General features: G+C 42.2%; 3 protein-coding genes and 1 long non-coding RNA gene across 9 annotated transcripts; 3 read left to right on the forward strand and 1 right to left on the reverse strand.

Annotated features, from left to right (window-relative positions):
• Positions 1–8,462: 8,462 nt before the first annotated feature.
• On the forward strand, positions 8,463–10,139 carry LOC127295635 (probable glycosyltransferase 4). Its single transcript, XM_051325602.2, has one exon. The coding sequence runs from the start codon at positions 8,618–8,620 to the stop codon at positions 10,022–10,024; it is 1,407 nt and encodes a 468-aa protein (XP_051181562.1). The 5' UTR covers positions 8,463–8,617; the 3' UTR covers positions 10,025–10,139.
• Positions 10,140–10,244: 105 nt separating this feature from the next.
• On the reverse strand, positions 10,245–13,813 carry LOC127295636 (peptide chain release factor PrfB2, chloroplastic). Of its 3 annotated transcripts, XM_071819226.1 has the most exons (8): positions 13,379–13,811; positions 12,906–13,118; positions 12,666–12,767; positions 12,386–12,523; positions 11,916–12,220; positions 11,521–11,674; positions 10,839–11,104; positions 10,245–10,473 (listed from the first exon to the last, which is right to left on the reverse strand). In XM_071819226.1, exons 1-7 carry the CDS (start codon positions 13,727–13,729, stop codon positions 10,970–10,972), a joined length of 1,398 nt encoding a protein of 465 aa, XP_071675327.1. In that variant the 5' UTR covers positions 13,730–13,811; the 3' UTR covers positions 10,245–10,473; positions 10,839–10,969. The 3 variants fall into 3 exon arrangements, with proteins under 3 accessions (XP_071675327.1, XP_071675325.1, XP_071675326.1); XM_071819224.1 differs by having other exon boundaries at positions 12,666–13,118; positions 13,379–13,813; XM_071819225.1 differs by lacking the exon at positions 10,245–10,473 and having other exon boundaries at positions 10,654–11,104; positions 12,666–13,118; positions 13,379–13,813.
• Positions 13,814–19,709: 5,896 nt separating this feature from the next.
• Positions 19,710–21,715, forward strand: LOC127295637 (uncharacterized). Of its 3 annotated transcripts, XR_007847965.2 has the most exons (4): positions 19,710–20,081; positions 20,849–20,904; positions 21,034–21,163; positions 21,313–21,715. XR_007847965.2 is itself a non-coding variant. In XM_051325604.2 (3 exons), the coding sequence occupies exons 1-3, from the start codon at positions 19,995–19,997 to the stop codon at positions 21,448–21,450; spliced, it is 330 nt and encodes a 109-aa protein (XP_051181564.1). In that variant the 5' UTR covers positions 19,720–19,994; the 3' UTR covers positions 21,451–21,715. The 3 variants fall into 3 exon arrangements, 1 of the variants encoding a protein (XP_051181564.1); XM_051325604.2 differs by lacking the exon at positions 20,849–20,904 and having other exon boundaries at positions 19,720–20,081; positions 21,059–21,163; XR_007847964.2 differs by lacking the exon at positions 20,849–20,904 and having other exon boundaries at positions 19,722–20,081.
• A 520-nt stretch (positions 21,716–22,235) lies between these two features.
• LOC127295639 (uncharacterized) lies at positions 22,236–23,691 on the forward strand. Of its 2 annotated transcripts, XR_011743648.1 has the most exons (4): positions 22,236–22,337; positions 22,448–22,696; positions 22,831–23,094; positions 23,324–23,691. It is a non-coding gene; the product is annotated as an uncharacterized lncRNA (long non-coding RNA). The 2 variants fall into 2 exon arrangements; XR_011743647.1 differs by having other exon boundaries at positions 22,236–22,696.
• Positions 23,692–24,377: the final 686 nt, after the last annotated feature.

Below are 24,377 nucleotides of genomic sequence, written 5' to 3' on the forward strand. Positions count from 1 at the left end.
TACTACATAAGCATAAAGTGACGAGCAATGCGTGTGTCTTCTGCATTGATGATACATAAGCATACCAATGAGCAATACATGTCTGAGAAAAAACACATTACGACATATTTGTATATTTTAGTTCGTATTACTTTGGTCTTTCTGAATCACAAGGTCTGCTCACAAATTATCTGATTTTCAAAATCATGGATAATAATATTTATATTCAAAATCATTTGGCATCAGTTAATGTTTTTTTTTGATTTATTCGTTGGCTTAGATTGTCCCTTATGCTAGCATCCATTTTTCTTGGCCAATTTACATTTAGTTTTTTGCATTATTGGAGCTGCGAGTTGTACCACTGTTCATGTCCACCGTTACTAAATGTATTTTCTTACAGGGAGACTAGAGGAGCAGCCATGCAGACAACCTTGGTGAAGGATCTGTGACCTCCAGGATTTCAATGGAAGGTCATTGTGTGTGTCGCTTGAATCGGGAAACATAGGGATTAAGCGAACTGACAAAATTTGTTTGACCTAGACTTCATTGTTATTGACCAAGAGGTACCTTCTAAATATTCAGCCACTATGTTTGAGTCAGTAGACACTTTTGTATTTTTTCCGTCAAGCATGCCCGTACATGCACCTACTGGCCTTATATTTCAGGTGAATGGCTTTCTGCAGTATAGTAAAGGGATACTATTTTTTCATCTTTGTATGATCATTTAGTATCGAAATTTAATTTCTTTAGGTGATAATACATCAAACATTAACTGATGTTTCAGGGCAACAAAATGGAAGGCTGCACCCCAACCAATCGAATTGACCAGTTCAGACATAAAGAAAAGGAAGGTTTGATATACAGGTTCGAGTCGTTTATTGTTGCCGCCGTGTGGAGCAAATACAGGGAAACAGATCATACATGTAGAATTGAAATTACCCAAAGCAGAGGTTAATGATTCGATTCCTCAGCCCGAAAACTTTCTTCTGTTCGCATGTAAAGCAATTTCATTTGATGCTCTGCAGTCACGCGTAGGGGGACACTACCGTTCTGTCAGGTTTTCAGTGAATGGTACATGTATGTAAATTGCTCCAAAACATTTTGGATCGCCAAATATTTTTTTCCTTCCACACCATTTTCTGCATCAGATACTTAACCGGTAAGTGATTTGTATCTTTTCTTGCTTTCTTCAGTCAAAGAAGTGACATTTTTGTTTGCTTCAGTTAGCTAGATAAGCGACTATTTTTCCGATTACCTATTAGTGGTGGAAATATTTCCCCTCTTTTCGGATGAAAGAAAGTTAAAACGCCATTGAGTGGTTTTATTCCAATATCTGAAATTTGTTATATTAGCTTGGGAGCATGAACTGGAGTACAAATGTAGTCAGGTCTACTCCACGTTATGTATTCTTTGTTCTTAGATAAGGGATAAATAATTGCTCTGTTCGTTATTATGACTTCTGATAAATTCATTCTTTTACTTCACGCCATGGTGATATTTTTCTTACTGGCTAATGTTGTCATAGACATAGATAAATGATACATAACCGCTCCATTTTCTTATTCTGAATTCTGAGAAATTCATTCTTTACTCCACACAGTGGCAATGTGTTTCTTACTGGCTGATGTTGTCATATGCAAGAAATGTTTAATGAGTTGAAAAATTAATCTGAGAACCTTCCACTTCCATTGTTTTATGTTTGACAAGCAGGACATGGTTTTAGTATATGAAATTTGTATAAAAGAGCTTAGATCTATAATTTAGTTCATGCAAATGAAATCAAGGTGTTGCTACTGTTGAAGGGAGTACAGCAACTCTTCTCTTTAATCACAATGGTCTTGCTTGATCTAAAACTTGAGTTTCAATGTCACTGGGAATATTTTTTAGTTGTCGTTAAGGGAACTATTTAGTTGTGCATATGGGGAGTGCTACTAACTAGACTTTGCTAGGAATGAAATATCAAGACTTACGAAGATGGTGATAACTAACAAAATTTTGCAATATTTTAATGACTCGATATCAAATCAAATATTAGCATGGTTTGTTAAAAAGTGTGTAGAAGTTTTTCAGTTGCTTACGGTCGAATGTTCATTGTTGAGAGGCAAAGGCCAGTTGGAATTTTCTTCAGGTAGCCATCAGACAATGTGACAACTAATGACTACCTAAGGTTGTTTTGGTAATCTCCTATTGACCTATGGTCATCAAAATTATGTTTAGTTTTTTTTAACAGGGTGTAGTTTTATCGTTCATCGCCTTGAAGTCACCTTGCCGCCGACCACACGACAACACAGGTGAAGTGCGGCTATTTCATCCCGTGTCCGGCCATACAGTTCACCCTTCTGGACTGCTAACTCGCGCGCTTCGGCCAGACAACCTCAAGCTGCAAGTCAATTTCCTCTTCACCAATTAATTTCTACGTTTTAAAATCTCTATTGTTCAGTAGATGGAAGACATCATTGCTGGTTCTGAAAGATTGGCGCAAAAACTTCACAAATCTTAGGTACTCTGATTGTGATTTTGGTGCTCAACGAGCCTTTGTTGTTATGCCTATAAGAACCAAATCAGTGTGTTTTCAGATTTCTCGATTGATCTGTAAAGACTAAAGTAATTTATTTGACTGATCAACTTATTTCCATTATGTGCAGCGCAGCTGGATCTTCCTTTTCTAGATCATTTTGCGGTGTATCTTTTTTCAATTTTTCTTCATTTTACCTCCATAAATACTAGATAAATATATATTATGTATATGGCCACTTGGTGATAAAAGAAAGAAAACCGAGCACAACTTCTGTCACTTTCTTATTAGTTTGTTGCATTAGGTTTGGGTCACAAGAGCAAGCACGTTGGGTTTCCTAACCTAAAGAAAAAGTTGCTTTCTACCTCTTTCTTCCTGCAGTTATCGGTTAAAGATGAACCTTGAGGTTTAGTTTCTGTGTGACAAGACCAAAATACATGCCTCCCTGCATGGTAAACTACATCTACCGCACCATATACACCGCACCATATACAGCAAGGGCGCGGCGTGCGCCGCGCCGCAAACTTCCTAGTACTATATATTAAAGCTGACCCATTTTGCTTTAACCATATTAATTTGGATACTGTTCACTTCACCTTTTCATCCAATCAAATTTGGTCACGTAACCCTTTTGCCCTCTAGATGATAGACTTCTGTACTACTCTTCACTCCTGCCATTTTGTAGTGCAGGTTCTGTGACATGGTGTATAAAGGAATGATGACACGTATGGCTAGGTTTTCTAGATATAGACACGTCAGGATACGATACACAACTTTTGCTCTTGCCTCAAGCATTTGAGCACTGGTACTTACATGAACAGTGCACTTTTTCTTTTGGATTTTTTTAAAAATTCATACTATTTTCAAAAGAATCTTATGGTAATTTTTTGCAGTAGATCATCGGTATTCCTAATAATATGTCGCGTGAACAATATTTAAAAACTCAGTTTCTAATTTCTCACAGTAGATCGTCGGTTGAAATAGTTAGTTTTCGTAATAATTTGTCACGTTAACAATATAGTTAGTTTTTTTTTGCCAGGCGGTTACTATCTATAATTTCCTCAAAACAATTCTCGATGCAATCCTTAAATGTCAACGGTAATTTTTCGGTGTCAGCTACGAAATAGGTCATTGATTACCTAATATTTAATTATTTGAGGGCGCATATTCTAGCGACGATAATTTCTCAACAGTGCAACAATGTGGTACTTTCAACCTCAAGTTTACTTAGGGCAGTAATTTTTTCGCGAGGTGGCAAGTACCTATAATTTTGTAGGAAGCAATTTTTCAGTAGACATCTTGAACACGTCGTTAACTACCTTAACCATATTAATTTGGATACTGTTCACTTCACCTTTTCATCCAATCAAATTTGGTCACGTAACCCTTTTGCCCTCTAGATGATAGACTTCTGTACTACTCTTCACTCCTGCCATTTTGTAGTGCAGGTTCTGTGACATGGTGTATAAAGGAATGATGACACGTATGGCTAGGTTTTCTAGACATAGACACGTCAGGATACGATACACAACTTTTGCTCTTGCCTCAAGCATTTGAGCACTGGTACTTACATGAACAGTGCACTTTTTCTTTTGGATTTTTTTAAAAATTCATACTATTTTCAAAAGAATCTTATGGTAATTTTTTGCAGTAGATCATCGGTATTCCAAATAATATGTCGCGTGAACAATATTTAAAAACTCAGTTTCTAATTTCTCACATTAGATCGTCGGTTGAAATAGTTAGTTTTCGTAATAATTTGTCATGTTAACAATATAGTTAGTTTTTTTTGCCAGGCGGTTACTATCTATAATTTCCTCAAAACAATTGTTCGATGCAATCCTTAAATGTCAACGGTAATTTTTCGATGTCAGCTACGAAATAGGTCATTGATTACCTAATATTTAATTATTTGAGGGCGCATATTCTAGCGACGATAATTTCTCAACAGTGCAACAATGTGGTACTTTCAACCTCAAGTTTACTTAGGGCAGTAATTTTTTCGCGAGGTGGCAAGTACCTATAATTTTGTAGGAAGCAATTTTTCAGTAGACATCTTGAACACGTCGTTAACTACCTACTATTAATTATTTAAGGTCACATATTTCTCTGCCGGTCATTTTTAAACGACGCACAATGGTAGTAACTATTACACGAATCTTCAACCTCAACCGTTGTTCTGGATAGTAATTACCTGTTGATATTTATTTAGTAGTGCATAATTCTTCAAAGATGATTTTTTAAAAAAATCCAACATCCGCCACCACTTTTACTCGGGAAAAATAATGTTGTTTTCTTCTACGGTAACATCAAAAAAAATATACTTACTCCACCATCCATCACATTTTCACCTGGAATGACCTTCTTCTATGGTAACTTTACAAAGATTGATTTAGTCTATCACCCGTTGCCTCTGTCGGTCAGAGAAATACTACCATTTCCTTTTGTGGAAACACGGAAAACTAAAGCACTCCATCATCCACTGCCTATTTCAACACTTCCGCGGTATTTTAGCAACTCAGATATTGTTTTATTTCTACAATATTTTAACCAACGATCTATAAACAAAAGCATTCCACCATCCGCCACCTATTTCACTGGCACTTCCAAGGTACTCCAGCAGCCCAGATATTGTATTATTTCCACAAAATTGTAACCAACGATCTTGCTTCCGCGGTACACCAGCAACCCAAATATTATATTATTTTCACAAAATTGTAACCAACAATCTTCATACCAAGGACGCGGTTAAGTTTTAGATGTTTCTTCAGCTGTTTTTGAAAAGGAACCCGCACTCTTAAGCCTGAAAATGTCGTTTTTTCAAAATAATGCCGCACCGTAGACAACACGGGCGCGGCGTGCGCTGCGCCGCAAACTTCCTACCAAGTATAAACGTAGAGTCCAACTGTTTGTGGCAGAGCTGGCGCTACCAGCATATGAATGTAGGATCAATTCATCGAAAAAATGTAGACGATTCTGGATATAAGCTAAGTAACACTGACGCCTTCATCAAAAAAATGGCGGAGGAGTAGAGCGTGTAAGGTGCATGTGTTATAATAGAGATGCACAATAAACGAAGAACGAAAAGTAAAACACTGCAGGGGATACGAGATTTTAACGTGGAAAACCCTTGCAACACACAAGGGAAAAAACCACGGGCGCCAGCCAGCAAAACTTCACTATTTCGGTGGTGTTTACAAACGCCGTGGGTGTACAATGATGCGACAAAACCCTACCGGCGATGGGCCTCGCTCCGCTCGTCAGAAGTTAGCCTCTTCTTGGAATTTGGATCATAATATAACAGCATGTCTGATGTCTCGTCCGTCGTGGCCGATGGCGGAGGAGCACGCCGGCGGGCAAGCGGGAGGGGAAAGGAGAGCCAGGCAGAAACCGATGTTCACCGTCCCGATCATTACGGTCGTCCTGCTCATCGTTGCGCCGTGCGCGCTTTTCCTGTTCACGTCCGACGTGGCGCTCCCCCGCATCCGCATCGAGTACGTCCGCCGCGACATTCCGGCGGCCAGTGCGCCCGCGAGCCTAAAAGTGCCGCCACCGTCACCTGAGGCCGCCGTGGCTGTTTCCAGGCTCGCGCCGCCACTGGCGCGGTGGCGCCCGATGCCGCTGTTGTTGTTCCCAACGAGGAGCAGCGGCGGGAGGAGCAGCAGCCGCTCCCGCCGGTGCGCCAGCTGAAATTTATAACTTCCTATGAAATATGTTGGGGCTATTGTGAGTGGTTCTAGAATTAGAATTAAAGATTTCAATTTATTGAGGAAATAAGTTTGAAACATTTGGATGGGTGGCAACTGGCAAGGTGGTACTATGTCTCTTAGTGTGAGAAAGGTCTTGACAGATACCTCACTTAACGGAATTTACATCTATGACATGTCTATGTTTAGAGTTCTTGATACTTTCAATGAAGTTTGCTGAAGATTGAGAGACGATTCTTTTGGCAAGGGAGACATTTTACTAGAAAATACCATATGTTTAAATGGAAAATTATTTATAGACCAAAAGAGAAAGGGATTTGGGGATGAAAAACTTGCAAAAACTTAATATAAGTCTTTTATGTAAATAATGGTGAAATTAGAAAGTTGTGAGGGTCTGTGGCAAGATTTGATTGAATCAAAGCATGTCCATTTCAAACTTATAGGTTTGGTTGATCATAAGCAATTTGATTCTGCTTGTTGGGGTGCTATTCTTAGTGTTAGACAAACATATATGGAAAACAGAAGTATGAGAATTGGGGATAGGAATCAGATAAGTTTTTGGGATGATGCTTTGTGCACATCTCATCCTCTGAAGAAAATGTTTCTACATCTTTTTGTTTTTTGTAATGAATAGAAAGTTTATGATGCTAATGTACCTCTGTTGAATTGGCAATTTAATTATAGAAAGTGGTTGGATAAGAACCTATTTGGAATTTGACAGAATCTAGCATTTTCTCTGTAAAATCATGGAATGAGAAATTGCATGGGAATATGGCGAAAATAAATTTTAAACATTTTTGGAAAGCTAGGATTCCACCAAGGATAAAGATCTAATTGTGGTTAATTTGGCATAACGCCATTGCAACTAAAGATAATATGCAGCAAAGGGGTTGGCAGGGGGATTTCAAATGCAGGTTTTGTGATCATTTGGAAACAATTCATCATATTTTCATTTTTTGTCACGCAGTTAAGTACAGGTTGTGTGTATTTAGCAAATCAATTGGTGCCAGAGATAGACCTGCAAATCTTACTCAATATTTTACGTGCATAGCAACAACAGAAAATCCAGGCAAGACATATTTGCATGTTATTGGAGTCACAGTTTTGTGTTGGGCACTATGGAGGTTAAGAAATCGAGCATGTTTTGAACTGAAGTTGATAAAAACACCTACAGAGATTATTTCGTATGCATCTTCATTTTTTAGATACTAGTCTGGGTTACAAACAAGAGGTGATAAAACTGATGTTTTAGCAGGTGCAGACGCACTTCTCAGGCGATGACGCTTTCTCTCCAGGCTTCTACTTTAAGGAAGAGAACTATAAAAATTGAAGATCAGATATGGTCATAAGAAGAGGAATAGAAGCTGCGTCACATTTTCCCTGGACTCGCCTACATTTGCTGTGTTATAAATGTGTCTGGGATTTTGTATAAAAGGCTCTTGAAATAAAATAGACATGTTAAGTAGGCCGCTTTGAAGTTGTGATCTTGGTTATGTTTGTCTTTAAGGTTTGGATCTGGTGAGATTTTGACAATGATATTCTGCAGGTTTAGCTCAGCTTGGTGCTTTTGGAAATCTTTAATCTTTAAAACGTACAGGGGACCTCTGGTGCACGGAACAAATGCTTTGTCGACTGTATGATGTGCTTGAAGATATCGAAACAACTAAAACTGCTAGAATTGTAAGATGGGTAGTGCGTGACTGCCAGCTCTTCTACACTGAACGAGTGCTGCTAAAGAAAGGAAACTACACGGCACTGATCGATGCAGACATTTTATTTCACATTGTTCTTTGTGAGCGAGTTTTCACGTTGTTCTGCTTCCAATCCAGGTTTTGCTAAGAGCCTGTGAGTTGGCGGTGCTGAAATGTGATCGGTTTCTCAGTCTGAAATCACAACATTCAGTTCATTTCGCAGAGGTGTCTGTCTCCCTCTATTCCACGGCTAGCAATCGTACCTCCATATATTTGGAAACAAACGCCACGACGAGATCGCCACAAGGAAACCTAGCCAAGATTGCAACAGCAGCATTTGCTGGCGACGCGGAAAAGTTGGAATTATTGTCATCGCTAAAGCGGTATGTCTTGCGCGATTAGGAAATGGATTAATTTCTGTTAGTTGGCTAACGCGATTTGGTGCTATCTTAAACGTCCGCCTCACATGCGCCTGCCATTTTTACGTATGTGCACAATCGGCAGGCCAGATGGCAACCACTAGGACGACCGGAGTATAATCTACTGTGCAGGCGTTCACAAGGACTCCAAGCCCAGCCGGCGCCGGTCGCCGTCAAGGAAGGCAATGAATTACCTCCAAACCCCGACGCGTAATCGATCGCCTCTCTAGATTTAACCAGGGGTGGTACTACCGTGCGAGAGTAGAGTGGAGTAGAGCGTGTAGGGTAGAGCCGCGTCGCGCTTGCATGTCTCGTCCGTCGTCGGCGATGGCGGAGGAGCAGGCCGGCGGGCAAGCGGGAGGGGAGAGGCGAGCCAGGCAGAAACCCATGTTCACCGTGCCGATCATTACGGTCGTCCTGCTCATCGTCGCGCCGTGCGCGCTCTTCCTGTTCACGTCCGACGTTGCGCTCCCACGCATCCGCATCGAGTACGTCCGCCGCGACGTTCCGGCGGCCAGTGCGCCCGTGAACCTCGCGCCGCCACCGTCAGTTGAGGCCGCCGTGGCTGTTTCCCGCCTCGCGCAGCCACTGGCGCCCGAGGCCGCCGTGGCTGTTCCCATAGAGGAGCAGCGTCGGGAGGAGCAGCAGCCGCTCCCGCCGGTGCGGCAGCTGACCGATCGCCCGTACTCGCTGGGCCCGGCCGTGCCGGACTACGACGCCCGCAGAGCGTCGTGGCTGGCGGCGCACCCGGGGTTCCCGGCCTACGTGGCGCCGGGTCGGCCGCGCGTGCTGGTGGTGACCGGGTCGTCGCCGCGGCGGTGCAGCGACCCGGAGGGCGACCACGTGCTCCTCCGCGCGTTCAAGAACAAGGCGGACTACTGCCGCGTCCACGGCTTCGACATCTTCTACAGCAACGCGGTGCTGGACGCGGAGATGTCGGGGTTCTGGACGAAGCTGCCGCTGCTGCGCGCGCTGATGGTGGCGCACCCGGAGACGGAGCTCCTCTGGTGGGTGGACTCCGACGTGGTGTTCACGGACATGCTGTTCGAGCCGCCGTGGGGCAAGTACGCGGCGCACAACCTGGTGATCCACGGCTGGGACGAGGCGGTGTACGGCGCCAGGAACTGGATGGGCACCAACGCCGGCAGCTTCGTCATCCGGAACTGCCGGTGGTCGCTCGACCTCCTCGACGCCTGGGCCAAGATGGGGCCGCGCGGCCCCGTGCGCGACAAGTACGGCAAGATCTTCGCGGAGGCGCTGTCGAACCGGGCGGCGTACGAGGCGGACGACCAGTCGGCGCTGGTGTACCTGCTGGCGACGCAGAGAGACAAGTGGGCGGACAAGGTGTTCCTGGAGAGCTCCTACCTGCTGCACGGCTACTGGAAGGCCATCGTCGACAGGTACGAGGAGATGAGGAGCAAGTGGCGGCCGGGGCTCGGCGACGACCGCTGGCCGCTCGTCACGCACTTCGTCGGATGCAAGCCGTGCGGGGAGCAAGGCGCGAGCTACGAGGCCTCTCGGTGCCGGCAAGGCATGGAGCGCGCGCTCAACTTCGCCGACGACCAGATACTCAAGCTTTACGGCTTCCAGCACGAGTCGCTCAACACCACGGCCGTGCGCCGTGTTAGGAACGACACCGGACGGCCGATGGACGCGGACGACGATGAGATCGGCCGGCTTCTGCACCCGACATTCAGGGCCGCCAAGCCATAGTGATCTATCAAGTCGCTCCTTCCATTGGTTTGGATGTCAACATGGAACATGTAATGTTTTACAGATACAAATTTCTCTATGTATAAGTAGGCAGGTACCAACTGTGTTGTTCGTACTGACTTCTGTTGGGAAATGCAAGGTCGTGTTAGTACCCATCCAAAATTCAAAATGCTGTGTTAACTGTTATGCATGATTCTTTCTTCATTTCCACAACAAAAAATTGAGATAGAAAGTTTACAGCTTTATTTAAACGGCAAGGCATAAAAAAAAATCTACATCGGTAAGCACAGTGGACTCACACTATGAATACTGAATTACCGACACTACAAAATACAAGGAATTATAGTAGCCTCAGTGTATCTGAACATTATGTCAAGTGAAAGGAGTCTAAATCTCTAGAAATAACAGCAAGAAGCAAGAAACTGCACTTCCTCTTATACTTGATGAACCTGACAAATCAAATATATGTTTGAAGTCAGATCATTAGCACTACCATCTTGTAATTTTACAGTATATTTTCATGGAAAATGACTAGTATATAACAATAAAAATAAAGGGAAAATTTGCTACAATGGTTGATTCCCTAGCAGGTTGATATCACAGCGACGTGCCAGCTTGAGAACAGACACTATGTTCAATCACCATTCACCAATGATAGAAGCAATATGTAAATCGGGATATAGGCATACTTTCATTATAGTTCCATTATATTAGCTTCTCTAAACAAGCATACTTTCATTAGATTACCATATCTAACTACTAACACAGGCTAAAGCATTTATCCAACTAAACTAACTTGACAATTATTCCGCACCTTTCGCCACCTGAGGTATCTGTTGTATTTGTCAGCGTAGTAATAAAGAAAATAATAGCCCTTCCTGCTATCAGCTGGACACTATCACAGTCAGTTTGGTGCTAACAATAAATGATAAGCATGGTTTGTGTTCAGACACTTTCATCAGCTTTATCCAGTGCTAATGACAAAAAGTTCAGAATAAAATCATCTATGTCGCCTTCCAGGACTGAATCAGGATCAGACACTTCATAGTTTGTTCGGAGATCTTTGACCATACGGTATGGCTGTACAAAGGAAAATATATCAGCAATGTCAGAAATACTATACAAGTACAATGGTACAAATATGCTTAGCTTATGATGTTTAAACATCTCGATGAGCTAGCCCATTTGAATAACAAGACACTCTAGAAGATTTTTTGCATTTTTTTTTCTTTGAAATTTCATTACAAAACTAAATAACAGAAAATTCAAAAATAACATAATGTATATTAAGAACTAAGTTAGCAGTGTTCGATTCATTTTGGATTCTCAAACTGTAGCATGCGAGGACGCAAACAATGTAAAAAAGAAATTGATGTATGCACTATGCAGTGGATTATCTCTGAAGCATATCAAGGGTATTGCAAACGGAAGTGGTATCTCTATCCTTGCCAAAGAAGCTAGCTCATATTATTTATCTCAAAAGATGGAAGCCTCACATGGAGCACATAGGATCTTATTTGGTTGCCCCAGCTTATTTCATTGAGTGATTGTGTGTGCTCTGCATTCATCTGTGCTTGACGGGTAATCTCAAGCTGGTCCAACCTAGATTGGAGCACTGCCATTGCTGATGCCCTATTCATATGTTGTGATCTGCATTTATTACGAGCAAGTTAGTAGCAGATATGTTCTGGTCATGCAGACGAAGAAAAAGCCAAACTAATATTTCTGCTTGACTAAGAATCTGGGTTCTTGGAAACAATTTGGTTCAGGAAGTCCCAATAGCTTACCAGTTAAGACGATATGAAAAAAGATGCTAGGCTATATTCAACAAACTAATATTTACTAATTGAGCTATGATTAGACATGTGAATACTGAATGCATCAAAATTACCTTTCATTTTGACAAGTTGCAGTTGTACCAGTTGGGATGTGCACAATTCTAACAGCACTTTCTGTGGTGTTGGCATGCTGGCCACCAGGTCCACCAGAACGAAAGCGTTCTATTCGAAGATCTGATTCGTTTATTTGGTATCGGCTAGAAGCATCACCAAGAATAGGTATTACAGCCACAGCAGCAAAGGAAGTGTGCCGCCGCTTTCCACTATCAAACGGAGAAATCCGCACTAATCTATGAACTCCTATTTCGGATTTGGCATATCCAAACGCATATTCACCATCAACTTTGATAGTAGCCCTCTGGAATAGCAAGAATTAAGAATAGGATCAAAAGTTCTGCTAAGAATCATCCTTGAATAAGAATTTCACAGATAGTAAAAAAAACCACATGGCTTGATTCCACATCCTATAATGTGGTGAGTTGACTGGATTGAGTGATGGGAAGTGATTAGAAAATAAGTAAACCTTGATTCCAGCTAGTTCACCAGGCATTTCTTCTATTATAGTGACTGTATAACCCCGTCGTTGAGCCCATGATCTATACATGTTCATAATCATGGCAGCCCAATCCATGCTCTCAACGCCTCCAGCTCCTGCTTGAACCTGCTTATGACATCAATGTAAGGAATGCCGCACACTATGAAGCATAAAAGAAACAATACTGCTCCAATTTTTCCAGCAACTGTACAAGAGTTATAGAGTGAGGACTTCACTTAAATTGCTTAGGATGATGCAACGAATATACCTCAATGAAGCAAGGGTAAGGGTCATGATCTCCAGAAAGCAATGCATTGAGTTCTTTCTCCTTTGCATCTATTCTCATATTGGCTAACGCTCTCATGGATTCCTGCACAAGGCAGTTAAAAAGCAGATAAACAAGCAGCTCATTTGCACCATGAAGTGTTCCAGTAAAGGTCCATGTAACTGAATTTGGAGGTATGCAATATGTAATTATGCAAAATGAGCAATGTAGATAGATATTCACCGTCTCAAGTTCATTATCGCCCTCTTCACGTGCAAGCCTCAACATGTCAATGTGCTCCATCAATTGCTGCTCGAATTGGTTCACTGACTTAATCTTTCCCATGATCTCACCTTGCTCACGACTAACCTTCCCAGCGAAAACTGAATCCTCCCAGAGGTCCGGTCTCTCCAATACTACAGCCAATTGCTTCGATCTCTCCAGCAGCCATTTCCACTGCGCAAACAAAATAGAGCTCGAGAACCTTACAGTCTATTCGCAGCTATGCAACAAAATGTGTATAAAAAATAGGTCCTCGCGCGTGCACACGCATATAAGCGTGCACCTGGAACGCACATTAGCTGTTTGTGGATATGTTTGAGAGGAACGATCACCTGAGACGCCCATCCAAACCAAAAAAAGGCAATAATATTGGGCACTTGACCTACTAATCATAGCAAGATGTGAGAGCATCGAGTGTCCTAAAGAAATTGGACCTTGAGGCGCTTCTTGATAAGCTTGATGGACTGCGCGACGGCGGCGGCGTGGCTGCGCCAGTCGCTCTCGGCCTCGGCGAGGATGGTCCACCCCTTGTCGGCGATCGAGTCCACAGTCAGGCCATCAGCAGTCCTCGGCGCCTCCACCACCGGCGCCGGGGAAGAGAACCACCGAGTCGGCTCGAGAAGGGGGAATGATCTGGCGGCGGCAGGAAGAGCGTGAGCGGGTCCGAGAAGGGAGGGCATGGAAGCTCCATGGGGCAGGAGGTGGTGGATAGGGTTCGGGGTCCGGGCGCGGAGATGGGAGAGGAGGAACGCGGCGGTTGATCTGGTTAGGAGGCGGGAAGCCATTCCCGTCGCCTCCGACGGTGGCTGCGGGGAAGGCTGGACTGGAGAAGCACTATTTCGTGTGCTTGCTGGCTGAGACGGCTTAACAGAAGGCGTTTTTGCTACGCACAAGACGTGCCTGAAATGAAAATCGTTTTCTAAAACATATAAATTAGGGTATTGGGCTCTTAATTAATACTATGTAACGGAGCAAGTATTATTTTATTTTATCGAGTTGAATATATATAATTATGTGATTGGCTAAATCTCTTTTTTGTACCAATTTGTAACTAGTTTTTTATATCTAATTTTCTTTTTTAAAAGTAAATCATATTGAACAAAAAAAACTAAAAGTTACATAGAAAAACTTCGAAGTATATATCTATCAGTCCACCTTTGCATCCCATTATTCTAGAAATTATTTGATCGATCTACAAGGTAGATAAAGCTGGTAGAAAATCCAATTTAGCCATAAAAGAAGGATAAAATGTTACAGTTTCAAATCCTATCATCCGTGTGTGAAAGAAATATGTCATAGAGGCAATCATAGAAATGATTATATTTCGTTGTACCCATGAGTTATTATAATATTTCTTGAATATCCATATCAGTCAACTTGTATTGATTGGCACTAACGTATATCATTTGTGAAACTCTTTACTTGCATGGTTTTCTAAAGTTGACCTTATTCGAAGTTCATGTGAGGACACGTGTGAATATTAGACTAGCACATCGATTGGTTGATAACCAGATTTCGCAAGTCATAGATATGGAGATGTCGAACCAATAATATGGACACATGCATGAACATAAACACGAGACATGTCAATTATACTTACAGTTCTCTCTCTACACAATGTGCACGATTTGTCTTTAGATCTGAGATTATCGCATGTACTTGAGATGTGAATCGATCTACTTAGAGGATATCAAACGCTAAAACGTGACAAGTTAGTTATAAAGATAGTTTTCGGGTTTGTCATGAAGCATGATGTGAGGCATGGTAAATCAAGATGGAATTTGCCCCTCTCTTCATAAGAGAGATATATCTGGCCCCTCAAGTGATCGGATCCAAAAATGTATGGTCGTGCAACATATGGTTAAGCATTAACCTAGTAAAAGTTTCCGAATCACAGGATCGAGAAAGAATGGTTAGCTTGGAACATTGTGATGGTTCGTTTGGTATGATCTTTACGCGCGTTTAGGAGTTGGCACTCTTGCTAAATGTCGCTACCAACTATTGTCCGAGTAGAAATACTAGTGTTATGTCTATTCGCATGTGAACCTATAGAGCCACACACTTAGGGGGTCGGAAGCCTAATTCGTATTGGATCCGCATTAGACCAGGCTTGGGGTAGTAATGGGCCTCAAGAGTTGGAGCCCAACATGGACGCCTATATAACAACGGGTGGGGTGAGATGATTAGGGTTGAACAACTCCACCCAGCAGCCACTCCTTTCACGCCTCAGGTGCACGTGCGGATCCAACAGTCCGGCGTGCAATGCTTCCACTCCGTATGTGTGGATACCTTGGAGGTGTTGCATAATTAGCACCTGGACGAGCCGCACAAGAGGGACCTTTTCGTGGGACGAGGAAGAGAGGATGTAGTACGACTACATTGCCTCGACATGCTTCATCGAGTTCTGCAATTGCACGTCTAGTGGTAATCCCGTGATCTATGACTACAACAATCCTAGTTTACGCGGTAGAAAATTTGTTTCGCGCTAATGTAGCCTACATGTATCCCTTCACCCTACCTACTACTTCATTTCTTCTTTATGGGTAGTAGAAAAGAATTCGATTGAAGTATTCACTAGCTTATGTTGTCATTATCGAGACCAAATGAGAGAGAGAGAACTATTTTCCATTCCTAGACGGACCCGAGCCAAGGTTGGAACAATCTTGATTTTGTTGTTGGGTCCTTCTTTATTATTTATGCACTCTTTCTTCCCTTGGATTAGATAGGAAATCCTCACTTTTCCAAGACAGAAGAGAAGCAAGCAACGGATTGAGCAGATAGCATGAAAGTCATTGCACGTTAGCGCATCCGTGTTCTTGCTTGATCTTGATACAATTTTCTGAAGCTAATACCTTCGAAAGGAGAACAATTTGGGAATGTAAGGAGGCATCGGGTTAGATATATTTCTTTCACGAGGAACATTAGAATACCCTTATAGGTGACATAAGTGGTCTTTGCGGTTGTTTCCTATGTTTTCCATGTGGGAGATTATCCACAAGCTCTCGCACGTAAGGACACAACTACAAAGTGGTTAAAATCATTCGACCAGGTTTTTCTATTTTGAAAACATAATTAAAATAGTAACAAGCTAGATGTGGGAGTGAACGGGCGCATCGCTCTAATGCTACTTGGGACCAGCAAGAAAAAGGTGCCCCAAGGAAGCACAATCATGAAAACCACCAACTCTTATCTTATTCCTCCTCTTCCTCTAGTCACGTCCAACACCGTCAAAAACCAAGGAAAGTCCATCTAGATCTAAGATAGAAGAAATAATGAGTACTAGACTGGACAAAGTAGGATATACATCGCTGAAGCACGCAAGCTTGAGCCTACGACGAGGTAATCTTTAATGAACCTATGAGGAAGTAACATCTCATTTGTTCTCTATGATTCCTAAATTAGAATAGAACCTCCAAGATCTTCTTCTCCATATCACACGAACCAGACTGCCTCAAAAAATACATCTAGGAAAGAATAAAACATGGATGTTCTTATTTTTATATGAAGAACATAAAAAATAACTCACATCCAAAAAAAAATAACTTTTGGAAAATAAAATCATGTTTAGTTCCTGTTACAAGAGTTCTAACACAAGAACGGATACAACGACTGAAAATTGCATCCTTAAAGTGGTAGGAGTGCAGGAAAAAAACATGATACATGAACATATGACCAAATATGGATGATACAATAAGAATATGGTAGAACCTGATGGTAAGAAAGTTAGTAAAATACACACATATGATTACAAGTTTTAACCATAACCATGGAGCTAGAACAACTGAAAAGCGGATAGGCTTGTGATGATTTTTGCAAAGTACATATTAAAAGTGACAATAGAAAGAAGATTGTTCCACGAGACTGAACATCGTTGTAATGCTGAATTGGAGATTAAATCTCAATGAACCTTTGTACTCTAGCACAAAATCTAGTTTTTCCCAAAGCAAGAATCTACTTTCATCCAAGAAGTAGAAGAACATGATTCCCTACTATGCGATGAATATTTCCATCCAAAATAATGTGAGAATAGACTTACAACTAACAGAAATTAAAAACAAGTAGAAAAATGTTGCTATAGGTCACAAAGTGGAAATAAATAGAATGATTAGATTTCGCTCTTGATCTACTTGTAAATTGCCTGCAAGGCGCGCATGAACTTTAGCAACATATACATAATATTTGTATACTTGAAGTAACTTAGTTTCTGCAGAAACAAAGAACCTGGTAATCAAAAGAAACTTGCAAACTTATTACACTGCAATTTTCTGAAAACAACATTAACATGCTATCAAACTATTATATGTTCATCTATTTAATATTGCATTTATGTAAATAAATTCATGTTGATCTCAATGAACCACCTCCAGAACAAGTGGGGTGATATGGCATTCTATGGCGGAACAAGGTGGAGGCAAAACATCTGATGGGGATAGTATAGCAGGCACAAAAATCTACTTCTATGAAATAATAAGTACATCCATGACATAATAAGAACACGGAAATATGTATGTACTTAAAAGCATGGGTGTGGTTTCTATATAGAATGTTCACATGCCGGTCTGTTCACATGCCGGTCGTGCTTTCAGATGCAGAGAAAAGAGGAGAGGGGAGAAATTGATTCCATCTATTTCCAAAATTTATAAAATGCTAGTGGACCCCCATGAGTAATCATGGAAATTTTACCCACTGGTACTGTACCCGTATGTGTAGTGTATGGGTACACTTTTGTACCCATGGGTATATACATACCCTACCCGTTAAGTCATGGGTACGACATGAGTATAGCCTCGTACCCACGAGTATACCCATTCCCTACCCGTTTATTGTCGATTTCTCGCGTGACACGTTTACTTTTGTTGACATATGAGTTAGAATATGAGATTGTGATTTCTATATGTTGTTAACTGGTGTGTACTATACTACATGTTATTGACTTGAGATAATTCTTTATAATCAAATTTTCTATCGATAAATATAAAATTGCGCGTAACTTGTGTACAATTTGACATACCCACAAGGTACCCGTCGGGTATGTGTATGGGAAAGTTTAATACCCGTGGGTATGGGTATGGGTAGAAGTTTGTACCCATTGACTATACGGGTATGGGTATGGTATTGCTCTACCCTGCCCATAACCTACCCATGGTCATCCTTACCCATGACCAGCCGCAAAGCCACTAGATCCGCACTGGCTTCCCAGGACAAGCTTTACCACTCCAAGATTCCTCACATCCCTATTTTCTCCGGCAGTCATGGCGTTGACGAATTGCAGGTAGCTAGTCCCTCCCCTACTTATAGACACGTGATACGTAAATTTTGCATCATCATAATAGCAAGATATATGACTAGTTATAATTGTTATATGCATTGTTATTATACTATTTTGCGTTATTAGATGATTTATGAGACTTTCCTATAGAGCTCTTTGTTTTGATATTTAATTTATGATAGCCAGAAAACCTTCTTTTTCATATTTTAAACGTTTCAGGGAGCCTCTGGGCTTCAAATCGATCGGGGAAAATACCACGAAAATATTTCATCGGAACAAAGACCCTGGGCACTTGGATAACACGAGGGGAGCCACGATGCTCAAAAGAGGCTAGGCGGCACGGTCAGAAGGTGGGACCACGCCACTTGGGCCATCTTGGCCTCCGAGCATCGCCTTGGCCTCCCCTTTTTACGTTCCTCTCGGCCACGGATGACGTTGGGACTCCACGTGCAGAGTGTTGTGTTAGCAAATTATTTTCCCCACAAGGATGACTTGAGGGTTATATTGAACTCTCGAGGAATGGAGTAAAGAGTTATCTCTCCCTCTTTTCTTTTAGCAATCCTGCAAAATAAAAAATAAAGTCTTGTGTCTCCAACTCCACTGTGTGGTTGTCAAGCACAAGGTTTTGTGTAAGTAAAAGTAAAATAAAGTAGTAGCTAGAGTAAAGTAAACTAAACAAGTAAAGTAAACTAAGTAAAAGAGGTAAAGGTTTGTTTGTTTTGGGGTTTTTGTGTGCAAATAAGAAATATAAATATTTTTGGATTCTCGGATTAAAATAGTGATGCAAATAATAAGTAAAATAAATGCAATGGAAAGGTGTTTCTTATGATTAAAATTGGACTGGCATTTATGGGTTCACTTGATCATTCTCTCTTTTAAGTTGTAGTGGACAATAACAATTCATCAATGAGATATAAAGAAAATAAGTACTATACTATTCGGTAACTAACTTCTTTTTTGTTAGAGTTTTGAATTTTTTTTCAGATTTACCCTGAGTTGACACGTATAGGTTTAGGTAGTTTTAATTCCCGCAAGAACTCTTTGTGTGCACTTTTGGGGCTCTCTACCATTTGTTGAAAGGCTTAAAAACACATGTACAGTTTCTTTCGTGTCCTTCCACGGGTGGCTGTAGCATTGCTGGGGATGGTCAAAGCGGCACCCACACCGCTTCCGGCTGCATCTTCCCCGAGCCAATTTACCCTCCATCTCTCATGTTGTTCTCTCTCACTCTTCCTCTCCATGGCCGCCACGGTGCCCTGCTCCTCCTTTTCCATTTCCCTGTCACCACATTGTCCCCCTACTTGCGCGCCCTCCCTATTCCCCATCAGCAGGCGGCTTCACCATTGCATCGGGCCAGGGCGCGCCGATCAGTCCGGATGAAAGTGGCTGCAGGCTTCCGCAGGCCCGCTAAGCCGCGCCGCCAAAAAAACGCCTCGTGGCGTCGCGGACAACCTGCTACCCCAAAGCGGGCTTTGTGGCCCAGTCCCGCTTTGCCCTCTCGGCCCGCCGTCCGCACCCGCATGTTCCCCACCCGCGCCGCCGTCCGTCTTCTCTGCGCCTCCAAACACCGAAACACGATCTGCAGCCCCGCTCCGTCCATCCCCACCTGCGCCGCCGGTGCCTACGCTTGTCGCCGTCGTCGTCCCTCCCTAGGCTGCACCTCCCTTCGTCATCAAAGACACCTCGGCCACGGCCAGCCGACGCTGTCCCTGTCGCCTCGTGCGGATTGAGGAGGACAAGGAGAATAAGAGATACCGAGGGCGGCGAGGAAGGAAGAGGAGATGCCGCGGGTGGCGGGGAAAGAGGAAGAGGTGCCGGGAGTGGTGGGGAAGGAGGAGAAGATGCAGGAGCCGATTGCCCGTTCTCAGGTGAGCCCGGCCGACTGCCTGAATCTATGATGGATTATTACATGTTGTAGTCAATTCTTGCTCAGATGTACTTAGTACATGTCCTTCCTCGCACGCTGATCCATCTCTACATGTCATTCCTCCATCCGGTAGTTGTTTGTCGAAATGCCCATGTGGTGCTAGGGGAACATGCTGTAGTCAATTCTTGTCGAGATTTCTGTGTCTCGTTTTTTTTTTTTTTTGTCCTGAAGGTATTGGACTTTGTCCTCAAGTTAGGTAAAGATGAAAACCAATACTCTGTCTGTGGTGTTCAGCTAACGTGCATGCCATATTGTCATGGGAGATCAGCTTTATTGTACTGGCAAAATTTCTGAATTTATCATGTTCTACATGGTGCAGTACTTACTATTTCCTGATACAGTCATGTGTTTAACAAGCATTTAATTAGGCACTGCATAAAATTCTGGTGTATGCTTGATTTATCTCGTCAAAGCTTTTAAAAAACCGCAATTATGTCAAGTATTGTGATTTATGGTGTCAATTCTGGTGTATCCGTAGCTGTTGTTTCTTTGCTCACCAATTTTTTGTGTTGTCAATTGACCACACAATTATAATGCAGCTCTGCCACTGACCTCAGCCATGCTGGTAGTATTAACTTCTCTGAAATCATGTATTGCTCCAAACATGTTGATTTTTCATAATTGAGAATAAGGTCATTAAGTATTGGTTGTTTGTGACATATGTTGTGCCCAGATTTCGTTGACAATAATAATACCATTGCTATTTAGGATTCGAATAGATAAAGGAATCACACCTGCTCCAGACTAAAACCAGTATCAAACAGGTTAGAATTATTGTTATTTCTGAGAAGCTCAATAAGCATCGGAATCCTATCATGAGAATTCCATTGGAGGGTGGAGTGGTGGCAAAGCTCAATGACAGCCTGATTGATAGTTCCATGTATGCATTGCAGGATTTGACACTACTGTTTTTTCAAGGTTAATGATTGGCTAGAGAGACTGGTTGATGAGAAAGGTGAAGACTTGTACAGATTACAGGGTGTTATATCTGTAAATGAGTCAACTGGACGCTTTGTATTCCAGGTCAGCTAATTTACCTCTTTGCTTGAAAGTAATCTATACGCCTATTGCGTGATCTAAGTTGTGTGTCATTGGCTATCCTTTGTTGCCACATAAAGCTTTTGTTTCGGTGCCTCTACAATTTCGCTACTGACAACAACTAAAAACCGTAGGGTGTGCACTCCATGCTGGAAGGATGCCCAGCGAAACCATGGGAGCCTGATGAGAAGAGAATCAACAAGTTTGTGTTTATAGGTAGGAATTTGGACGAAGCTGCACTAAGGAAAGCCTTCAAAGGTTGCCTGCTATGAATACTCTGGTCATGTATTCCTCCTTGGGAGATTGAGGCTCGAACAACTATGCCGCGGTTAAATTAGGCACAGGAGCAAGTACAAGCCCCTTATCTTTTTGGTGTGATGGTGTCATGTCTGCATCGTGTTCACTGAGGAACTTATAACTGTTGGCAGCATCCTCACCTTGATTAGAAGCACGCCTGTATGCCAGTGAGCTAGCGTACTTTCATATGATGAAATCGAGCAATTCATATCTGAAATGCTGAATGCATGCTTCTTGCCATGTTTTGGATGTCGTTAGATTTAATCTAACCATAAGAGCTGCTTTATTAAGTATGTGTATTGTTATGAACGTTTAGGTATAAACCAACATGGCATGCATTAGATCCAAAAGTGGGGTTTTTTGAAATTCGCACGAACTTTACAAGAAATGCTTCAGTTGAATAGTTGTGCTAGTTTCGCATGAACTTTGCAAGAAATTTAATTTACAATTTTTTCTAGAAAGTAATCAATATTCTAAGGGATTTCATGTTAGACATGAATGTTTTGTTTAGTTTGTAGACCAAAATGCATGTAATAGTACCACACAGGGGAAGAGCGAACTGCCAGAGCTAGGCCACACAGCGGAAGAGCGAACTGCCAGAGCATGCGTAGGTAGCGATCGCGCGCGGACGCGGAAACTGCTAATCCTGCAAAGCCCGCATGCATGGCGGATGCAGGTTCCTGCTAATCCTGCTTAGAGTGCATGCGGCTAACGTGGGCAAACGCGGCCGTTCCGTGAACTTGTCCACTTTCATCCTGACCGATCAGCGTGTGGCGGTTGGGGCGGGGGCGACGTCGTCGGCGTGGAGACGGGCCAGCAAGCCTGAGCGTGGCCAGCCTACCGACCGAGCAGCAGAGCTGTGGTGCCGCCCTCTGATCTTCCCAGACCCCTACCTCTCATACCACCACTTTTCACTTCCCTTGATTTATTGGCTGGTTACATGTTCATCCTGGTGCTCCTCTTCTTTTCTAGGTATAGAGATATAGAGACGTGCTTCCCAACTCATATCCCTCTGTCTCAATTTTCTTTTATCTCGGGCGGCCTAAATCGGATAGATCTAGGTGATGGAGAACCGGCCTACTTTCTTTGTGGTTTCCCCTGGGATTGGAGTTCTCTAGCTGCATATAGCTTCAGTTCTCTAGGTCAGATCTCCTCTTGGCCAAGGTATCTTTGATTCCAAGCCGCCCTAGGTTGCAGGCCACATCTCCTTCTAATTGTCTGGTACGTGATGCTCCCGATTCATATAATCAAGTGTACGCTGATGTGTGTTGGCCTTAATTCTCTTCTGTTTGGATGTGGTGCTCCAGATTGATTTTTTGATTTTCAATCAATTATTTAATGGTCGATTTTTGCAGGTTTTTTTCCTGCTCTTGATGCTACGGCAGGCTGGCCAGTTGCATCTCCCTATGGTTTGTGCTTTTCACCACCACAATCAAAGATGTACGTATGGTGGTGTTGTTGGTGGTCCTGGCCTTGCTGCAACTGATGGATGGTTTCTTCTGGTTGATTCCTACTGAAAAAAATTATTACTTCTGAGAGCCATGCCAATTCACATGGCAATTATACAGTTCATATCAACATAATTGATATTGTTATCCGGAGGCGGGGAATTTCTGTAGGCAAGCAGCCGACTAATTGTGTTATTAATATGTTCATTTTCTTCTTTCTTTATTGAAAGCTAATTTCTTATATGCTGAGTGCACTCAAAATCATAAAAAGGTTAATTTCACACAAATGGCACTATCCTCATGGTTTCATGTAGTCTATTGTTCACGAATCTGAAACATGTATATGAGCCAAGAGCGTATTGGCATTTTTCTTCGTCTAATTTATCTGTTCGTGTTCTAGGTACTTCAAATTTTAATGACAGCAACAAGGAGGCCGCCTCTAGCAAACATGCCCAGACCATCAATTATGCACGTGAGACCGCCCAGCACACTGCCTCTGAAGCTCACGCCACAGTGTGTTTTTTCGCTTGTGTTTATTCTTTGTTACTCCTCTGGTCGAGCACTTGAGAGTACATATGCTGACGCTCTCCATTTGATTTGATTTGTGTGCGGGGATGGCGAGCGGAATGGCTGGGGACATGAAGGGGCCGGCGAACGATCCCGGGCAGACAAGGGACACGACAAAGGAGGTTCTAAAAGGGACGGCCACAAGGCTATTGTGCTTCTTGACCAAACTTCATCTGGCCAAAATTCTCTTCATATTCTCTTGATATGAATCTGCTGATAGTATCTATTTTAGCTCATCGATTGATTGTTCAATCACTTGCTTTGACTCTTATGTATGTTGAGATCGCATGTCCTATTAAGTTTAATCTATATTGGAAATACAAATAGTTTTAGGAATGCAAAGTTCATTATGATAGTTGAGGTTAATGATGCTAACTTTTTGATGATGTCACCAAATTCTCATGCTGACTTGCAGTGACAACTGACAAGTTAGTTACGACGCCTCTATAATATTGAAGAAATATGTATATATGTTTAATTTTGGGTTGAGAAGTCCTTTTACCACAGTTAGTATTGACTACATTACTACATAATTCACCAGACTTTTGTTAGTTGACCTGTGCTTAACTTATTGAGTAACTACCTCTCATTCAGCTTATTTGTGCATGTCATAGTAAATGATATATTCCAATGATATTTTTGAGAAGAGTAAACCATTATTAAAACAAGCCTATGATGCACTCTATTTTACAAACTTCAACCGGAATCTCTACATATTGGTTCAGATATTTGTCATTCATAATTGTATTCATAACCACCCACTCGATCTGCATGCATATTTCAGTTTCTAGGTTGCGCCAACTGCAACCTTTAGATAATATGGAGTAGACTGGACTATCTGTTTGACTAACCTCTCTTTATATCAAGAGACACAATCAATCATGGCA

This window comes from Lolium perenne, chromosome 4 (genome assembly GCF_019359855.2).
Source record: "Lolium perenne isolate Kyuss_39 chromosome 4, Kyuss_2.0, whole genome shotgun sequence".
Classification (NCBI taxonomy): domain Eukaryota; kingdom Viridiplantae; phylum Streptophyta; class Magnoliopsida; order Poales; family Poaceae; genus Lolium; species Lolium perenne.